We start from the raw sequence: 16805 nt of genomic DNA, 5'->3' as shown, positions 1-16805 counted from the left end.
CGATAGATACCCGGACCCGAACCGATTTTTAATTATTATTTTTTACTTATTTAACTAATTTTAACCTAATACAGTTTTAGTAGTTACCTATGTTATATAAACAAAATTTTAATATTTTAAATTATTCAACATACAAAAAAAAAATATGTGTAATAAATTTGAAAAATAATTTAATAAAAGAAATAAATAGTCCTATATTATATAATATATAAATAAATAATATTTAAAATATATATATTAAAACAAATCGGAACCGAACACTCTCTCATCCTATGTCTCTTCTTCCTCAGGACAGGACCCGAATACTTAGAAATTCTTTGTATTTCTTTAATTACTGATAATTCTGAATACTGAGAATATTTGTATGGGTTGATTACTGAATTTTTTACGGGTACCGGAACCGAAAATCAAACAAATTATCCGAACCGATTGATTCCTTCGGGTACCCGACCCGACAACATTGCCATGCCTAAAGAGGAATAGATGAAGATGTAGTATGTGGCTCCAAAAGATATTAGATGAAGATGGAGAGTAGTGATTATAGAGGAAGAAGGAGGTGGAGTGGAGGGTTTTGGAATATGTCATTAGGCTAAGATGATACAATAGATATTAAGATTTTGGAATATGACAATAGGATATGTTAATGAGTATTAGTGTCCACAATCCACATTAACGTTGATTGGACTTTAGAGAAGGTAATTGAAATTTAAAAATGAGGTTTGTTTTAAGTATTAATATTAAAAATAAATAAAAATAATATATTATATATTATTTGGGTCAAAAAAACTCGACAAGTCATCGACAAGTTGAATTGAGTTCGGCTCGAACCCGGTCAAAATGAAGCTGTAGCCGAACTTTTACCAAACCGATCATTGACTTAACTCATTTGCAGCACTAAATGATAAACATTTAAAATAGTTGACAATCTCTTCAAAACTTGGTTACTTGTAGGGGTTTATGTTGAAGCCCACAAGGAGTCCTTACTCTAGATGTCTGGTCTCAGTTAAACCTCTCCAATCCTTATTCTCCCAATACTTATGTCTTATATCTAATCAATTTTGGGAACAGAAACGAGGTATGACAAGTTTAAATATTCAGTCTAAATTTGTCTTGTGAACAAGAAAAAAGAAATCATATTTGTATGTTAAAGAATTATTTGTATTCAGTATGTTTTGAGGGAATACTAACTTCTTGATGTTGGTCTTCTTGATTTTTGCTTTCCTGGGATAATGTTTCTTACTGTCTTTCCATATAAATGATACATAAGCGTTGTCCCAGGATAACTTAAAAAGATAGTAAACAACTACTAACATATATTAAAATACCTTTGTGTCAATAGATTTAAGAAAATATCACTACTTAAACCATTTTTAAGTAACCAGATTCTCTAATAAGGCACAACAAATGTAATAATGCAAAATAAATATAACATAGATAAATCTTGAAAATCTCTTTTTCTATAAAGTCAAGTGAATCCTATTGAATCACATTAAAATGCCTTTGTTGGTTCTATATAAGCATACTTTTATCTCAATTCATCTAGGTCTCTTGAGACACTTTATAAAATGCTAGAAATTCGTCGTAACTTTTTACTTCATGAAGTGAGTGTATCTTTTTTTTCACAACCCGAATCTAATTAGGATGCCTTAGCTACCTTTCTATGATCATTCTTTTGTCCTAGCTCAATCTAATTACATTGATAGAGATTCTTGAACTCAACCCAAGTTAGAAAATGCTACAAAATTTTAAAACACTTAAAATATTAAACGAATTAGGATGCCTTAGCTAGCTTTATATGATCATTCTTTTGTCCTAGCTCATTCTAATTACATTGATAGAGGTTTCTTGAACTCAACCCAAGTTAGAAAATGCTAGAAAATCTTAAAACACTTAAAAATATTAAACATTGGCGACACATAACAATATTCTCATAGCTACAAACTTTAATCCCTCGTGTACGTAGGCAACTACATTAGAGGTCGTGACACGAGTTTCTTAAGGTGGGCCTCAGGACCACATTTTATTGTTCTATTTGATTTACAAGTAAGCATAAGAGACACATAGTTGGCCAATCATGTTCTAAAACAGAAGCTGTTTTCACATGGGAACATATATAACATTATTCTTTCCTAATCATAATCCTCCACGAACAAGGTCTGCAATAACTACAAGGATAAGATGGGGATAAACAACATATAACAACCAACATGTCATGCAATAGCAACATCAACAGACTTTGGCTCATCAAGCTATACAATGTGATCTTCACAGCATACTAGTATTGTTTTTAATCAAAATCTGCAGATATTGGAAACCATCTACCAATTTATAATATTTCAGTTAAACCGAATCACCACAAAATATGTATTAATATTGTATATCTTATATGGATACTGATATTCCCAAATTTGAGACAAAAACAAAATATTGAATCTTTTGCAAAATTTGAAGCAAGGGCATACAAAACATTAACATCACAATTAGAAATTTTGTGTGTTTCTGAAATTGTGCCCAGCTAAGTTGATATACATGTTTCCAAATGGGGATGCAGATCATAAAACTTAAAGAAATGGTGTTTCTAAATGAAGAAGTTAGTTTCTTTCTTTCTAGATTCAGATTCCTCCTCCATATCTATAATACCAGAGAGACGCAACACAATCTAAATTATAACAGCAAGAATTTGGTTTTGGGACAAAGAACATCCTTTTTTCTCTCAACACATTCTATTGTCATTCATTATTCAATGTAGATTACAGCAAGATCTAATTCATTCTATTCAAGAATCACCACTTTATAGCAGCATTTCTTAAGAAAATATCAAAATATTGTGATGAATTTTCTCAAAATGAAGACAAATTCTTCATTTTTACAGAAGCATTCAAATATCATAAACAAATGCATTCCTCCTTCTACACAAAGCTGCAATCAAGGTTAGGTTAAAATGGAGAGCTCTGAAGCTTCCAATTATTAGTATGGTACATAAACAAACCATTATTATTGTTCATAGAAAAAGTGAAGGAAGGGCAACGCGTAAACATATATATCTTGATTATACTACGTACTAACCTCCTCGACTGAAGCAACACCAAAGCAATAGAAACAAATAGAGAGGTAGAATAAACGGGTTACAACCAGATCAGAAATCTGAACAACGGCCATTACGTTCCCAATCTCCAAAACGAGTCGGCTCCAGACCTCGAGGTCCTCCAATCTCGCCTGTCTCTTCGTTCATATCAATTTCGTCACCTTCGTCGTTCTCAGTCTTCTCTTCTTCCGCTTCTGATTTCTCTCCTACTTGATTTGACTTCTCTTCATCTTGATGCTGATGCTGGTGCTGATCCAACGAGCTGAAGAGTCGCTTCACCGTGTCCGAAGGAGAGAAACTTATCGTTGATCTTGCCAAGCAACCCTCCAGATTCGATGAAGAAATCTTCAAAATTGATGAGCACAGACGGCTTCCATTAGTCGCCATTGTTTTTCTTTCTCCAATTCTTCGCTCCGTGTCAATTCGGTGGGAGCGGCATAGAGAGGCACACGACTCTCTTTTGTAATGAACATTTTAGAAGGGTAAATTTGATTAAATAACCTCAAAATTAGGTTATTTGATCTGGTGGTGCTTTGTTATTTTGTTTGCGCTCGTGGTTCTATATTTTTTTTATACGATTTTGTCCTTGTCGCGAAACGCTAAGTGACTTAGCGTTTCGCAAAGTGGATTAGGGTTAATATAAATACTCTAATATTTTCATTTACTTAGTTTTCTTTCTCTCTCTTTCACGGCGGCTGGCGGCGACGACGGATGTTGCGGGCGGGGCGGCGGTTCAATTCATACAGATCTATACAGATTTACAAGATTTTCTAACCTAATTCATTTATGTTTTTATCTATACAGATTTACAAGATCTATATAGAACTAACCTTAAATCTATTTTGCATGCAGATTTCCGATTCTAGGGTTTAGGGTATGCAGGTCTCCGATTCTAAGGATTTGAAGGTCGAGGAAGATGTTCATTTCAAAATCTAATTCGAGTTATGTTCATGTTTATATTTTCTTCATTTCAAAACCTTTTCATATTTCGTTCTGGTTCATATTTGGTCATATTTGTGGATTCTTGTTTGTTATATGGTTCATATTGGTTCATGTTTGAGCATTTCGTTAGGTTATTATTTGTTATTGGTTCATATTTGCAGAAAATCTCTGATTAAATCGTATGTGTTTCCGTTTCAGATCTGCTAAATGTTTCGCTACGGACTTAACGTTTCGCTCGGGACTTACCGTTTCGCTACGGACTTACCGTTTCGCTACGGACTTACCGTTTCGCTACAGACTTACCGTTTCGCTAAGTAGTACCTCGCGATTCGCTAAGTGTCAAGATTTTTTGTTATTTATAGTTAATCATGAACTTCATTTGACAATGTATCTACATCACTTCATGGTTATGAAGAGAAGTTGTGTTAGCAAAACAAACCTTATCTTTTTACATTAATGGAAACATTTAGATTTTTCAGAAAAGGTCTTTGAAGAATCTATCATTGACCTCCATATAAGCAAAGATTGGCTGACTTTGATTTCGTTAGTCATTAAGCTAAAGAAATAAATTTCAAACAATTTTCTCTTAGCTGGAACTCAATGATAGCTTCTTCAAAGGCCTTTTCTGAATAATCTAAATGTTTCCATGTAAAATTATAAGGTTTGTTTTGTTAACACATCTTCTCTTCAAAACCATGACTTTGTTGTTGATACCTTGTCAAACGAGATAGATTACCTATGAAACCAATAAAAATTTTTGTACTTCACGATTCGCTAAGTACTACGAGCTCCAGCTAGGAGAATGGTTTGAATTCGATTTCGTTATTAAACAAATATACTAGCGAAAACGTATTCAAACCATCCTCTCTTAGCTGGAGCTCGTTGACCTCGCGATTCGCTAAGTACCTCGCGATTCGCTAAGTACCTCGCGACTCGCTAAGTATCTCCCGACTCGCTACGGAAGTTGAAGAGACGCGCGTACGCACACACGCTATACCTTATATATTCAAAAATTTCAGAACATTTCATTTCAACCGCCCAACTCTCTCTCTCTAACTCATTGTCTCTTCACTGAATCTTGTCAAGGCCGATCATTTCTGCTTTCTTCTCGTTCGTCATTAAGGTTGGTTCATTCTTCTCCTTGCCGATCATTTTCTGCTTTTTTGTTTATGAGTTTCGGTTTTTGCATGTTAAGTGTAAATGCATGTTAAGTAGGTTTTTGTCTTTTTCCTTGTTTTTATTAGTTTATGAAACATATGGTCCATTTTTGCTGTCTTCTGTTCAGTATATTTTTTTCGCCATTAGGGTTTCGCTAAATACCTCCCGATTCGCTAAGTACCTAGCGATTCGCTAAATATCTAGTGGTGGCCGATCATTTTCTGGTTTTTTGTTTATGGATTTTGGTCTTTGCATGTGTTTGTTTCAGATTTTTTGTTTAGGGTTTTTTATTTTAGTGTTTGTTTCTGATTAGTTATGTATGGTTAATGTTGTCTTATGTTCAGTTAACGGTTTCGCTAGGTAACTCTCGATTCGCTAAGTACCTCCCGATTCGCTAAGTACCTAGCGATTCGCTAAGTACTTATGGTGTTGTGTTTGTTCTTACATTTTTGATGATGTTGTTCCTTTTGTAGATGGCAGAAACAACAGTTACTAAGTTTCCTGAGTTTCCTGGTCGTATTTCGTGGAAAAGTGCCCTCACCCTGAAGAAGATTGTTAATAAGTTCGAGGAAATGGATCTTTTGGAGAGTGTTTACAATACCCAGTTCAGATCATTATTCACAGCCCCTCTCTTGCAGTTCTCAAGAACTATTGTACATCATATGTTGATGAGGAGGGTAAGCTCAAACTCCAAGGAGATAACTTTCATGGTGAGTGGGCAAAAGCTTGTATTTGGTATGAAGGAGTATGCATTGGTTACCGGCCTAAGTTTCGGCATTTTTCCTGAGCTAGACCAAGAAAAATTGCGTGGTTGTCCACCTCTCTCGGTGAAATATTTTAAAGGGAGCATGAGTGTGAAAATGTGCGAGTTGGAGAAAGCATTTTTCAAATGCAAAGACAGTGAAGATGCATTCAAGATGGGGCTGGTATGCCTGATTTGCCAGTACCTATTCACATTTGACCCAAAAAGAGTTATATTTCCAAAAATACTCCACATGGTGGAAGACAAGGACACTTTCCTCCAATATTCATGGGGGAAGGTCACCTTTAAAGCCACCCTCAAGGTTTAAACAAGAACATGAAACATCTCAGTAGCTCATATTTTGAGAAGAAGGAGAAGGCTGAAGATCCTTATGCTCCTTTTGCATATAACATATATAGGTTCGCATTGGCACTTCAAGTGTGGATGTATGAGGTCATCGAAAACTTTATCCCTAAATTTTCCAGAAGGAATCAGATTAATAACCCTCTACGCCCAAGGTTGTTACTTCATCATTCTAACAGGAAAAACACCTCGATCGAGGTAAAGACTGCCCTTGAGACCACGGATGTGACTGAGATGGAAGAGTCCTCCATGGAGAAGAGGTTATACAGTGGTGATGAATTTGAACAAATCGACGAGACAAGTGATGATTTTTTTGAGGTATTTACTGATGGAAAGGTAATAAAAGATGATTTTGATGAAGATGAAGAAAGTGAACATGAAGAATCTACTCCCAATCCCCCAAACCTGCCACCAGGAAGAGAAAGGCTGAAGCTACTCTTAAAGAAGCAGTCAACTTGAAGAAGAAGCTTGCTTATGAATCGATTCCGGCCCGCATTATTACTCCCCCCTCCGCGACCTCAAGTCCTCGGGCTCAGACACCTCCTCTGGCTTAGACACCTTCTCCTCGGGCTCCAACACCTTCTGTTGGATGTAAATGTAATGAGATGAAGGAGGAGCTGAAAATAGAGATGAAAGAGGAGCTGAAAGAGGAGCTGAAAGAGCTGAAAACAGAGCTCATCAAAGAGCTGAAAATCACAATCAAAGAAACTCAACAAACTCACCTTGAGTCGTTCAAGAAGATGGTTTTTAGTATGTCCCAACAGTTGTTAGATAAATCCAACAAAAAGATGTCCATATTATTAACCAGATTAGATGATATGGAGGAGAATATAAAGAAGAAGAAGAGTAAGAAGAAGGATTCTAAGAAGGATGTGAAGGTCGAAGAGGAGAAGACTACTGAGGTATGGAGATATTGAATTTTGCACTTTACATTTCATTTTGCTAAGTACATATCTGATCTGACCAGTACCTATTTTGCAGGTTAAGGATTCTAAGAAGGATGTCGAAGTTGAGAAGAGCAAGGTTGAACAGAAGGAGGAGAAGACAGAGGTATTAGTTAAGTACCTATTGATTTTTACAATCAGCGAAATGCTGAGTACTAATCGTTTCGCCAAGTACTTGTCGTTTCGCTAAGTTAGTACTCTTCGTTTCGCTAAGTTAGTACTCTGTGTTTCACCAAGTACTTGTCGTTTCGCCAAGTACTTATCATTCGCCAAGTAATGACCAGAATGTTGTCTATTTTGTAGGAGATGATAGCGATGCAGGGGACTGTGGGAGATGATGAGAAGGTGAATGATGGGAAGAAAGATGATGTGGCTGGTGGGGATGATGTTGCTAAGGTGTAGGATGATGAGAATGTGGATGATGTTGCTAAGGTGGAGGACGTAAAGGTGGAGGATGATGTAAAGGAGGAGGACGATGAGAAGTTGGATGGTGTGGCTAAGGTGGATGATGTGGAGGATGATCTGAAAGTGAAGGTGAAGGATCTGAAAGTGAAGGTGAAGGATGAGGAGAGTGTGGGTGTGGATGTGAAGGCACAGACAAATGAGAAAATTATGGGAGGAGATGACAATGATGACAATGATGATTTCCAGTTATACAATACTCCTCCTAAAGGACATTATGGGAGGAGAGTGAGGAAGCCGAAAAAAGATGACTCGTACACCAACTCTTCTTTGTCAAAACTGCCCAGGACAAAGGATCCAATGAAAGTGAATCACCTTCAAAAATTTGAAGATGAGCTGCTGGATAAAGTAAAAGCGTGGTTGGTTGATCCAGAAACCGATAATCAGACAAAGGATGTACATCTTTGCCAAGCAAAGAAGGATATGTTGTTAGAGTTATAAGAAGGTTGACATGACTTGAAGACACTGTAAGTCGTGCAAATCAATTCATTAGTCATTAATACTTATCGTTTCGCTAAGTACTTATCGTTTCGCTAAGTACTTATCGTTTCGCTAAGTACTTATCGTTTCGCTGAGTACTTAGCGTTTTGCTACGGACTCATCGATTCTCTAAGTACTCAGCGATTCGCTAGGACTCGTCGTTTCGCTTAATATTTAGTCAATGTTGATTGATATATACTGAATGTATGTTGTATACTCCCATTGTGCAAGAAATCGATGCATCCTGCCATCTATTGCGGAAAAGGATTTCCGACTATCCCAAGACATATAAAAATTCACATGTGGCAATAGGGGATTGCGTATTGTCGGATAGAATCAGGCGAGAGCATAGGGTTTTTATTAATGATCCTGCAAACTATCCAGTCGCCGAATTCAAAGACTATTACATGGGTGCACCACATAGATATATGCTCGAATGGTCAACAATTGACGATGTCTACATGCCTGTCAACATTAACTAGAGACACTGGATTTTGTGTGTAGTACGTCTTCAAAAGTACCGCATTGACGTGTACGACTGTGATGCCTATCTTTATAAGAATCTGGATCCTTATTTGAAACCGTTCTGCGACATGATTCCACATATATTTGCAAAGACAATCACTCCTGGTGAGAAGGTAAGGTATCCTAAATTCAACTTCGAAGCCCCCATCCAACCAATGACATACAAACGGTTACCACACCCCAAAGTGAAAACCGCAGCAGCTAAGGTTGGAGAAGTCCCACGGGCAACCGAGAGCGGGGACTGTGGGGTATTCACGCTAATGTATATGGAACACTTGACCGCTAACCAAGCCTTGCACAATGTGACCTCAGATAAAATGGAGTTTTTTAGGCAGAAGATGGCGGTCAGGTTATTCCATCAGATTATCAAACCTTAGTGTAAACATTATTTTGAAGTAAATTGTGTAAATTGGATAAATTATTTTGATGTATTGTAAACCTTGATGAATATTTTTGAAGTTGGATGATAAATTATTTTGATGTATTGTAAACCTTGAGTACGCTAATGTATATTGAATTTTGAACTTGAATTAAAGAAAACCTTCAACATGAAAAACAAGTGTAACCCTTGAATTGACCCTTCAACGTACAAAAAAGACTACCTCGAATTGACTCTTCGTTTCGCTAAGTTAGGGTCATCGTTTCGCTAAGTACTTATCGTTTCGCTAAGTACTTATCGTTTCGCTAAGTACTTATCGTTTCGCTAAGTACTTATCGTTTCGCTAAGTACTTATCGTTTCGCTAAGTGAGTACTCATCGTTTCGCTAAGTTAGTACTCATCGTTTCCCTACTCATATACTACAACATAGTTTCCACCTGAATTAACAACATAGTATATTACCAGTACCATAGTTCAATTAACAACATATATTACAACATAGTATTTATCAAGCTAAAGGTTCATATTATTGAGATGATGACTCATCCTGCTTAGACGATGAAGCTCTTGCAGTAGATGGTACAGGCATCACTGCTTTGCATGTTGCCCTATTATGTCCTAGCCCAGCACATGAGCTGCATCGTCTCAGGACCTTACGGACCTCACCCTGGGATGACCTACGCTTTGTTTGTGGTCTGTCTTTCTTAACCTTGACATTTGGTTTAAGATACGAACGTTGCTTGATATGTTCGGGAACATCCCAATTTTCTTCATCACCAGGAGGATAACATGTCTCCGCATATGAATTTATCCAACACTCAGTTGTGTAATACCTGTGTGCAGAGAAAATATAACGAATTATTAATTGGTTAAACAGATTGAACACGTGAGCTAAATAATACCTTGAACAGAAGTCATAAGAAACCAAATTCCGACTACGGGCAGCAACCATTGCATGCGTACAAGGAAAACCCGAAACTTCAAATACTCTACAAGTGCAGTTCATGTCTTTGAAATTTATTTTGAAATGGGACTGATTGTCATGCACATAAAACTCGAATCGGTTAAGCGATTGGACTGTATAGAATCTGGCCTTCTTCAATCCCTCACGTAACACCTTCTCATAATTTGGAGATAAAACTTCTTCGTGATTTGACACTCTTTCTCTTCTATCGTTAAACCAATGTTGTATTGTGAATCTTAAATACTCAGCCATTTCTGAAATGGGATACTTTCTGGCTTCCCTGCTCTGACTATTGAAACTCTCAGCATAATTGCTTGTGAGTTGATTGTATCGTTTACCGGGAAAAAAATGCTCTACTCCATCTTTGAAACCCAATTTCTTCCAAATAGGAAGCAATCCTATGATCTTTAATCTTAATCTTGTCAAAAACCCGATTAAATTCGTGGATAGTGTATTCCCTAGAAGCCGAATCAAACTCCGCATGACACTTATCACTTTTGAATTTGACCACAATATTCATCTTTATGTGATATGTGCACGCACCGTGGTCTGCTTCTGGGAAAACAGCACACAAGGCATTAGCGATGCTTGGGTGTCTGTCGGATACGAAGACGAGATCATCAACTAATCCAATTGCGTCTCTCAGTTTTTGCATAAAATAAGTCCAGGAGTTATTATTCTCTGAATCAACAACGCCGAATGCGATAGGATATAGTTTCTCATTCGCATCCAATGCAATAGCCACCAATAATTGACCACCAACCTTGTGCTTAAGAAAACTAGCATCAACACATAATACAGGACGGAAAAAGGATTTGAAACCCATAATTGAGAGGCCTAGGGACATGAACATATACTTGAAGTGGCCGAGCTCGTCTGTCTGGATGTCGATTATGGTACCAAGATTATACTTCTCCAACATGTAAAGGTATGATGGCAGTATTCCATAGGAATCCTCTACCGTTCCTCGCACTGCTATTAAAGCATTTTCCCTTGCCCTCCATGCCTTATTATAAGTCAAAAATATCCCATAAGTTGACTGCATGTCTTCAATTATTTTCTTAGGCAAGTGGTTATGATGATGGTCCATGTACTTGCTCTTCACGCACTGCCCAATAACCCATGCTGGTGTTTGCATTTTTTTCTTGGGCCTCGACAAAACTGAGCATGAGTGTTGTTGCTCAAATTTCCGGATCTCAAACATCTCAGAAAACTTACCTTTCACAGTCCGCAAGCTCCACTTGCATGTCTCATCCAAACATTTGAGTTCCCAAAGATGTTTTCTTGACTTCTCCACTTTGAATTCAAAATGATTGGTCATCGCATATTTATATAGAGCAAGTTGAAGTTCTTTTTTATTTTCAAAACAACGAACCGACTTCCAATACGGTTTCACTAGTTAATGCCATCGCAAATGAGGGATCTGGCGGTGATGTGTCTGTCGGGTCTGTCGATGGTGTACCCATTGAAGATCGTCTTGCACTAGATGGTGTACCCATTGATGATCTTCTTGCACTAGATGGTGTACCCATTGATGCCTTTCTTGCACTAGTTGGTGTACCCAATGATGATCTTCTTGCACTTGGTTGTATAGGTATTGATGCTTTTTCACCAGTATTAACATGCAAGTCCTGAGTAAGTGGGATGTGAGGCAAAGAGCTTTCTCCGGCTTCATTTTGACTTTCAACAAAGAATTCTGAGGGTACAACGGGTGGTACAAATTTTTGAGTAAGTTGTGGTGGTAGTATACTTTCTTGAGTTGGGTATATAAGTAGTGGTATTCTTTCTTTAGTAAATGCTGACTTCTCCACAACAGATACACACAATGGTGACACGGTTCGACCCAAAATAAAGCGTGATAAATATGTGTTCAAATCCCCATCATTATCAATAAAAACAAGTTTTGGATTTCTGATATTCGGAATATCATACTTCACTTGGAGCACTAAATCGTATGTAGATTTCTGCACATTAAGTCTATCGTAGAGTATATCAAGTAATTCAGCATAACGAGTACTTTGGGGTAAATCAAATGTTTTGATTAAAGATGCATCAAAATACAGTATTCCATCGGCATCAAGTTTCCACTCTCCATTATAGAAAACGAAAACTTCAGCTGCAATAAAAAACATGATTTGATTTAGAAACGGATAATCAATATTTCGCGAATCGCTAGGCTCTTAGCGAAATGGGAAGGCCTTCGCGAATCGTTAGGCACTTAGCGAAACGGGAAGGCCTTCGCGAATCGTTAGACACTTAGCGAAACGAGAAGGCCTTCGCGAATCGCTAGACACTTAGCGAAACGGGAAGCAAACCCTAAACAATCGAAGAAACCGAACATTAATAAAACATGCTTAAAATAAACGTACTTATTGGAACAGTGCTCGTGCTCGTCGTGGAGCTCATAGTGGATTTCGACCCGTCGCCGCCGATCGCCGCCGCCAGAGTTTAGAGAGAAGGAGGAGAAGAGCGGGAAGAGAGAAAAGGAGAAGAAAAAAAATGAAAAAAAAATGACTGAGGTTATATTAAATAGTAAGGGTAATCTGGACATTTCACATACTGTCACTTCGCGAAACGCTAAGTCACTTAGCGTTTCGCGACAAGGGCAATTTTGTCAAAAAAAATAAAAAGACCACGAGCGCAAAAAAATTATCAAGCCACCACCAAATCAAATAACCTCATCTTTGAGGTTATTTAATCAAATTTCCCTTTAGAAGAACCTCATTAAAAGTGGCAGAAAGCTCAAATTGGTCCCTGAGTTAATACAAGTATTCAAAGAAACCTATTTGACAATAATGGTGTAAACTAAACAAAAAAAAAGTTAATTAGTACACATTGATTAGGCTACCTTTTTTCTTTCTTTTTTTATTTGACTAGAATAAATAAATAAAAACACTAGCTGCAGAATCATTTGGAGCTCTTTTGATCTTGGTTATTTGGAGATAAATATTGGGTTTAAAAAAAATAAGAAATGATATAGGGAACGAATTAGAAAATGAATCCACCTAACATGTCACGGAGGAAAGAAAACAAAATTACATCTTCTCTTTCTAGCAAACCCTCGTCTTCTTTCCCGCTCATAATCAAACAAAACCTTTCTTCTTTTTTTCTTCCGTTTTCTTCACCCTCGGCACGCTGTTTAACTTCTTCTCCTTCCGTTCTTTAGATTCGTCTTCATCCTCGCCGTTTAACTTCTTCTCATTCCGTTCTTTAGATTCGTCTTCATCCTCGCCGTTTAGCTTCTTCCCCTTCCGTTCTTTAGATTCGTCTTCATCCTCGCCGTTTAGCTTCTTACTGTTCTTTTTTTCGTTTGAAGAGATCACTACTTCTGGAGATCTGCGTTTTGTTTAGATTTGTCTTCGTCACTGTCCATTTAGCTTCTTTTTCTAATGGTATATCTTCTCTGTCATCCTAGTTTACTTTTTTCTTTTTTTTCTTTGTTTGTTTCATTGTTCTTCTGTTTGTTTCAAGAGTTTCACGTTTTTTTGTTGTTTTATGATTGTTATGTGTAGGAACCAACAACTGGAGACATAAATATGTATATCTTTTTGTTGTTTATGTAGCTAGACGGTTAATATTCTGTTGTTGTCAAGAACTTGTGTAAAACTGTTAATATTTTTGTTGGGTTTTATTGTCCTCTATTTTGTTCTATGTTGTCCCGTATCTTAAACTATGATGTCCCGTGTCTTAAACTATGTTGTCCTGTATTTTTATACATTGTTGTCATTTGTTGTAAATATTTAAGTTGCTCGAAATGTTAATATTCTGTTGTCATTTGTATTATTGTAATATGTTGTTCTGTGTTTTAAACTATATTTTACCGCGTTTTCATGTGTTTTATCCAATATGTTTTTATGCATTTTATCCAATATGTTGTCTTGTATTACTGCAATATGTTGTTCATGTGTTGTCATGTATTCTTTGTGCTGATTTCTCTTTTTTGTATTCTTATGTAGCTCTATGGATGAACCATTATTACCATGTACCGAAGACAAAATTTCTAAGGTTGGGATGACGTTTGTTTCTGAAAATGACCTTCGAGAATTTTATAGATTGTATACCAATCAATGGGTTTTGGAGTCAGAAAGTTGAGAACGAAGATGGACCAGATGGCAAATAGAAAATTTTCTCTGTTGGATGTGCAAGCAGAAATAAGGTTAGTGTCAAAAATTATGTCGTCCTATGTCAATACCATGTTGTCCCGTGTATTACACCATGTTGTCTCATGTATTACACTATGTTGTCCTATGTATTACACCATGTTGTCCCGTATATTACACTATGTTTTAAGACTCCGTTGTCATTTTGTTTTAGGATACTACCGTAACAAGTAATCATTCTCCAATATCAATGCAAGAGCAATGGAATCAACACTTCACCACTCATCCAGTTTTGACTCAACTATCATTTACATCATTGTTGTCGGGTCAATTACATCATTTATCTGATAATATGTTTCCCAAAGATAACTCATGTGGGGACAACATCAGAAGATAATTTTGTTTAATAATATGTTTCCCAGAGATAACTTTGTTTTGGATAATATATTTCTCGTTTTAATTGTTTTTTAACTTCAATTTAATTGAAAAATAAAACGATTACATAAATGTTATATTCATTACTTTATGAATGAATATTAACAAATCATTACTTTACATTTAGAAAGCAAAGAATAAAGTAGGTTCTAGAAATAGTGTTAGTGTCGGAAATTATGTCGTCCTGTGTCCAATACTATGTTGTTATGTTGTCATGTATATATAACGGTGATATCCCGTTTCTTATACCATGTTGTCCTTTATTTTGTACTATGTTGTCCTATATTTATTATTATGTTGTTCTGAGTACATAAATGTTATATTTCTACAACAAGTAAATGTTAAGTACAACTTGTTGCTTCACATTAAAGCGTTAAGTACAACTTGCTGCTTCACAATAAATAAATGTTTTAATTCTACTAACATAAAACTATTACATTAATGTTTTGGATAATTTGGTTTCGTATAACATTCTGGTCTTGTATTTTAAGTTCATCCGATAGATGTTAGAATCGGATTATAGAATCCTTGATAGGTATTGAATTTGTAGACAACGAATATTCTTGCTCGCATTTGCTCAGGTTATGCCACAAGTCCACTTCGGATCTCCCTTGTAAGTCTCCATGTGTAGAATAGTCCACAATCCTTATAGTTCCATACGTCTTGTCAGATCATTTTCAATAGCCTCGCAATGCATTTAAAGAGTGCGTCAAAAATGCTCAACTTCATATCCGCAACAAAGTTCAAAAAAACTTGCATCCAATAGTCTTCAATACTGCGTACTTTGAACCTATATATACCCTTCGGGAGTGGCCTATTGTCAATGATATACATTGTCTTCGACTTCGTATTGTAAACGACCAAATAAAAATGAAAATCATAACCTATGGGTAGAAAAATCTGCATCAAAATATCACAGCACAATAGAGTTAACATAGTATAGTGACAACACACAATATAGTAACAGAGTTAACAACATAGGACAACATAGTTTAGTGTAAGACAATGGACAACACAGTGTAAGACACTGGACAACACAGTACAAGACACGGTACAATAGCGTATTAAACACAAGACAATATACTTACAAGTTCAGCCCTTTCAAGGTCTTCAAACATTAATCCAAACTCCGTCATTTCCTTTAGTAATACAGTATTATAGTCCTTTTGTGACAAGTTTGTTGCACTCTATTGAAGAACTTTTATGTTAGACGAGAAAAAAACTATTATATAAAGAGTATTATAGTCTATCATTAGTTGGACTCATCGGTGAATCCACTTTCCATTTAATTATTCTTCGTGAAATCAATCAATCAATCATTTATCCATTTCTTCGTCTAACAATAATCAGATGCTAATTAGTAACAAAACACTTAGAGTTTTTATAATGAAACATTTTATAGATATGAGAAAAAGAAGAAGTTGAATAACGTTTAAAGAAGAAGAAGTTCAAAAACGTTTGAAGAAGAAGAAGTTGAATAGAAGAAGCAGATGAGCGGATACCGTTTGAAGAGCAATAGATACTTAAGATTAGTGTTTGAGCAGATTCCGTATGAAGAATAGCGAAGAACAATAGATACTTAGGATTAGAGTTTGAGTAAATTTCGTTTGAATAGCAGTAGATGCTTAGGGTTAGGGTTTGAGCATAAATGAGAGGGAGTTTGAGCGGAGATAGATTGAAGAGAGGTAGAGTTTTAGCGGAAATGAGAGGCAGTTTGAGCGGAGATAGATTGAAGAGAGAGAAGGTTTGAGAGCAAATGAGAGGGAGTTTGAAATGAGGGAGAATTATCTTACGTGAAAAAAAGAAGCAAAATAATTATTTTTTTTTTATCTACGTGTCCTGTCAGGTGGATTCGCTGATGGATTTGTTCCCCAGCTTCGCTTCCCGTATCACCTCTAAAAAAAAATAGTTTGATATGATTTGAGAAAAAATCGATTTTTTATGTATATATATTATCTAAATACCATTATCTTTAATAAATGGTAAAATATTTAAATAATTGATAATTTCATATTTTTTAATAAATTAATTGATTTGATAGATGAAATATCGGTTATTAGATATTAGGTTAGGGAGATGGACAATTCCCCTACTAGGATGTTAGAAAAAGGAAAAGAGAAAAGATTTGATAATTGGATTTTTGGATAAAATTCTTATGAGACAAGCCCTTTGAAAAATAAAGAATTCAATTCAAGTGGCATGAAACCATAAATCTGGAACTTGTGT

At 36.1% G+C, this 16805-nt stretch overlaps 1 protein-coding gene across 1 annotated transcript; it reads right to left on the bottom strand.

Annotated features, from left to right (window-relative positions):
* Nucleotides 1-2973: 2973 nt before the first annotated feature.
* On the bottom strand, nucleotides 2974-3533 carry LOC124945773 (succinate dehydrogenase assembly factor 4, mitochondrial). Its single transcript, XM_047486267.1, has one exon. The coding sequence runs from the start codon at nucleotides 3470-3472 to the stop codon at nucleotides 3137-3139; it is 336 nt and encodes a 111-aa protein (XP_047342223.1). The 5' UTR covers nucleotides 3473-3533; the 3' UTR covers nucleotides 2974-3136.
* Between the last annotated feature and the right edge of the window lie 13272 nt (nucleotides 3534-16805).

The sequence above is a fragment of the Impatiens glandulifera genome, chromosome 7, assembly GCF_907164915.1.
Source record: "Impatiens glandulifera chromosome 7, dImpGla2.1, whole genome shotgun sequence".
NCBI classification, from domain to species: domain Eukaryota; kingdom Viridiplantae; phylum Streptophyta; class Magnoliopsida; order Ericales; family Balsaminaceae; genus Impatiens; species Impatiens glandulifera.
Note: the sequence above shows the minus strand (reverse complement) of the source record. Positions and strands in the feature narration are given on the sequence as shown.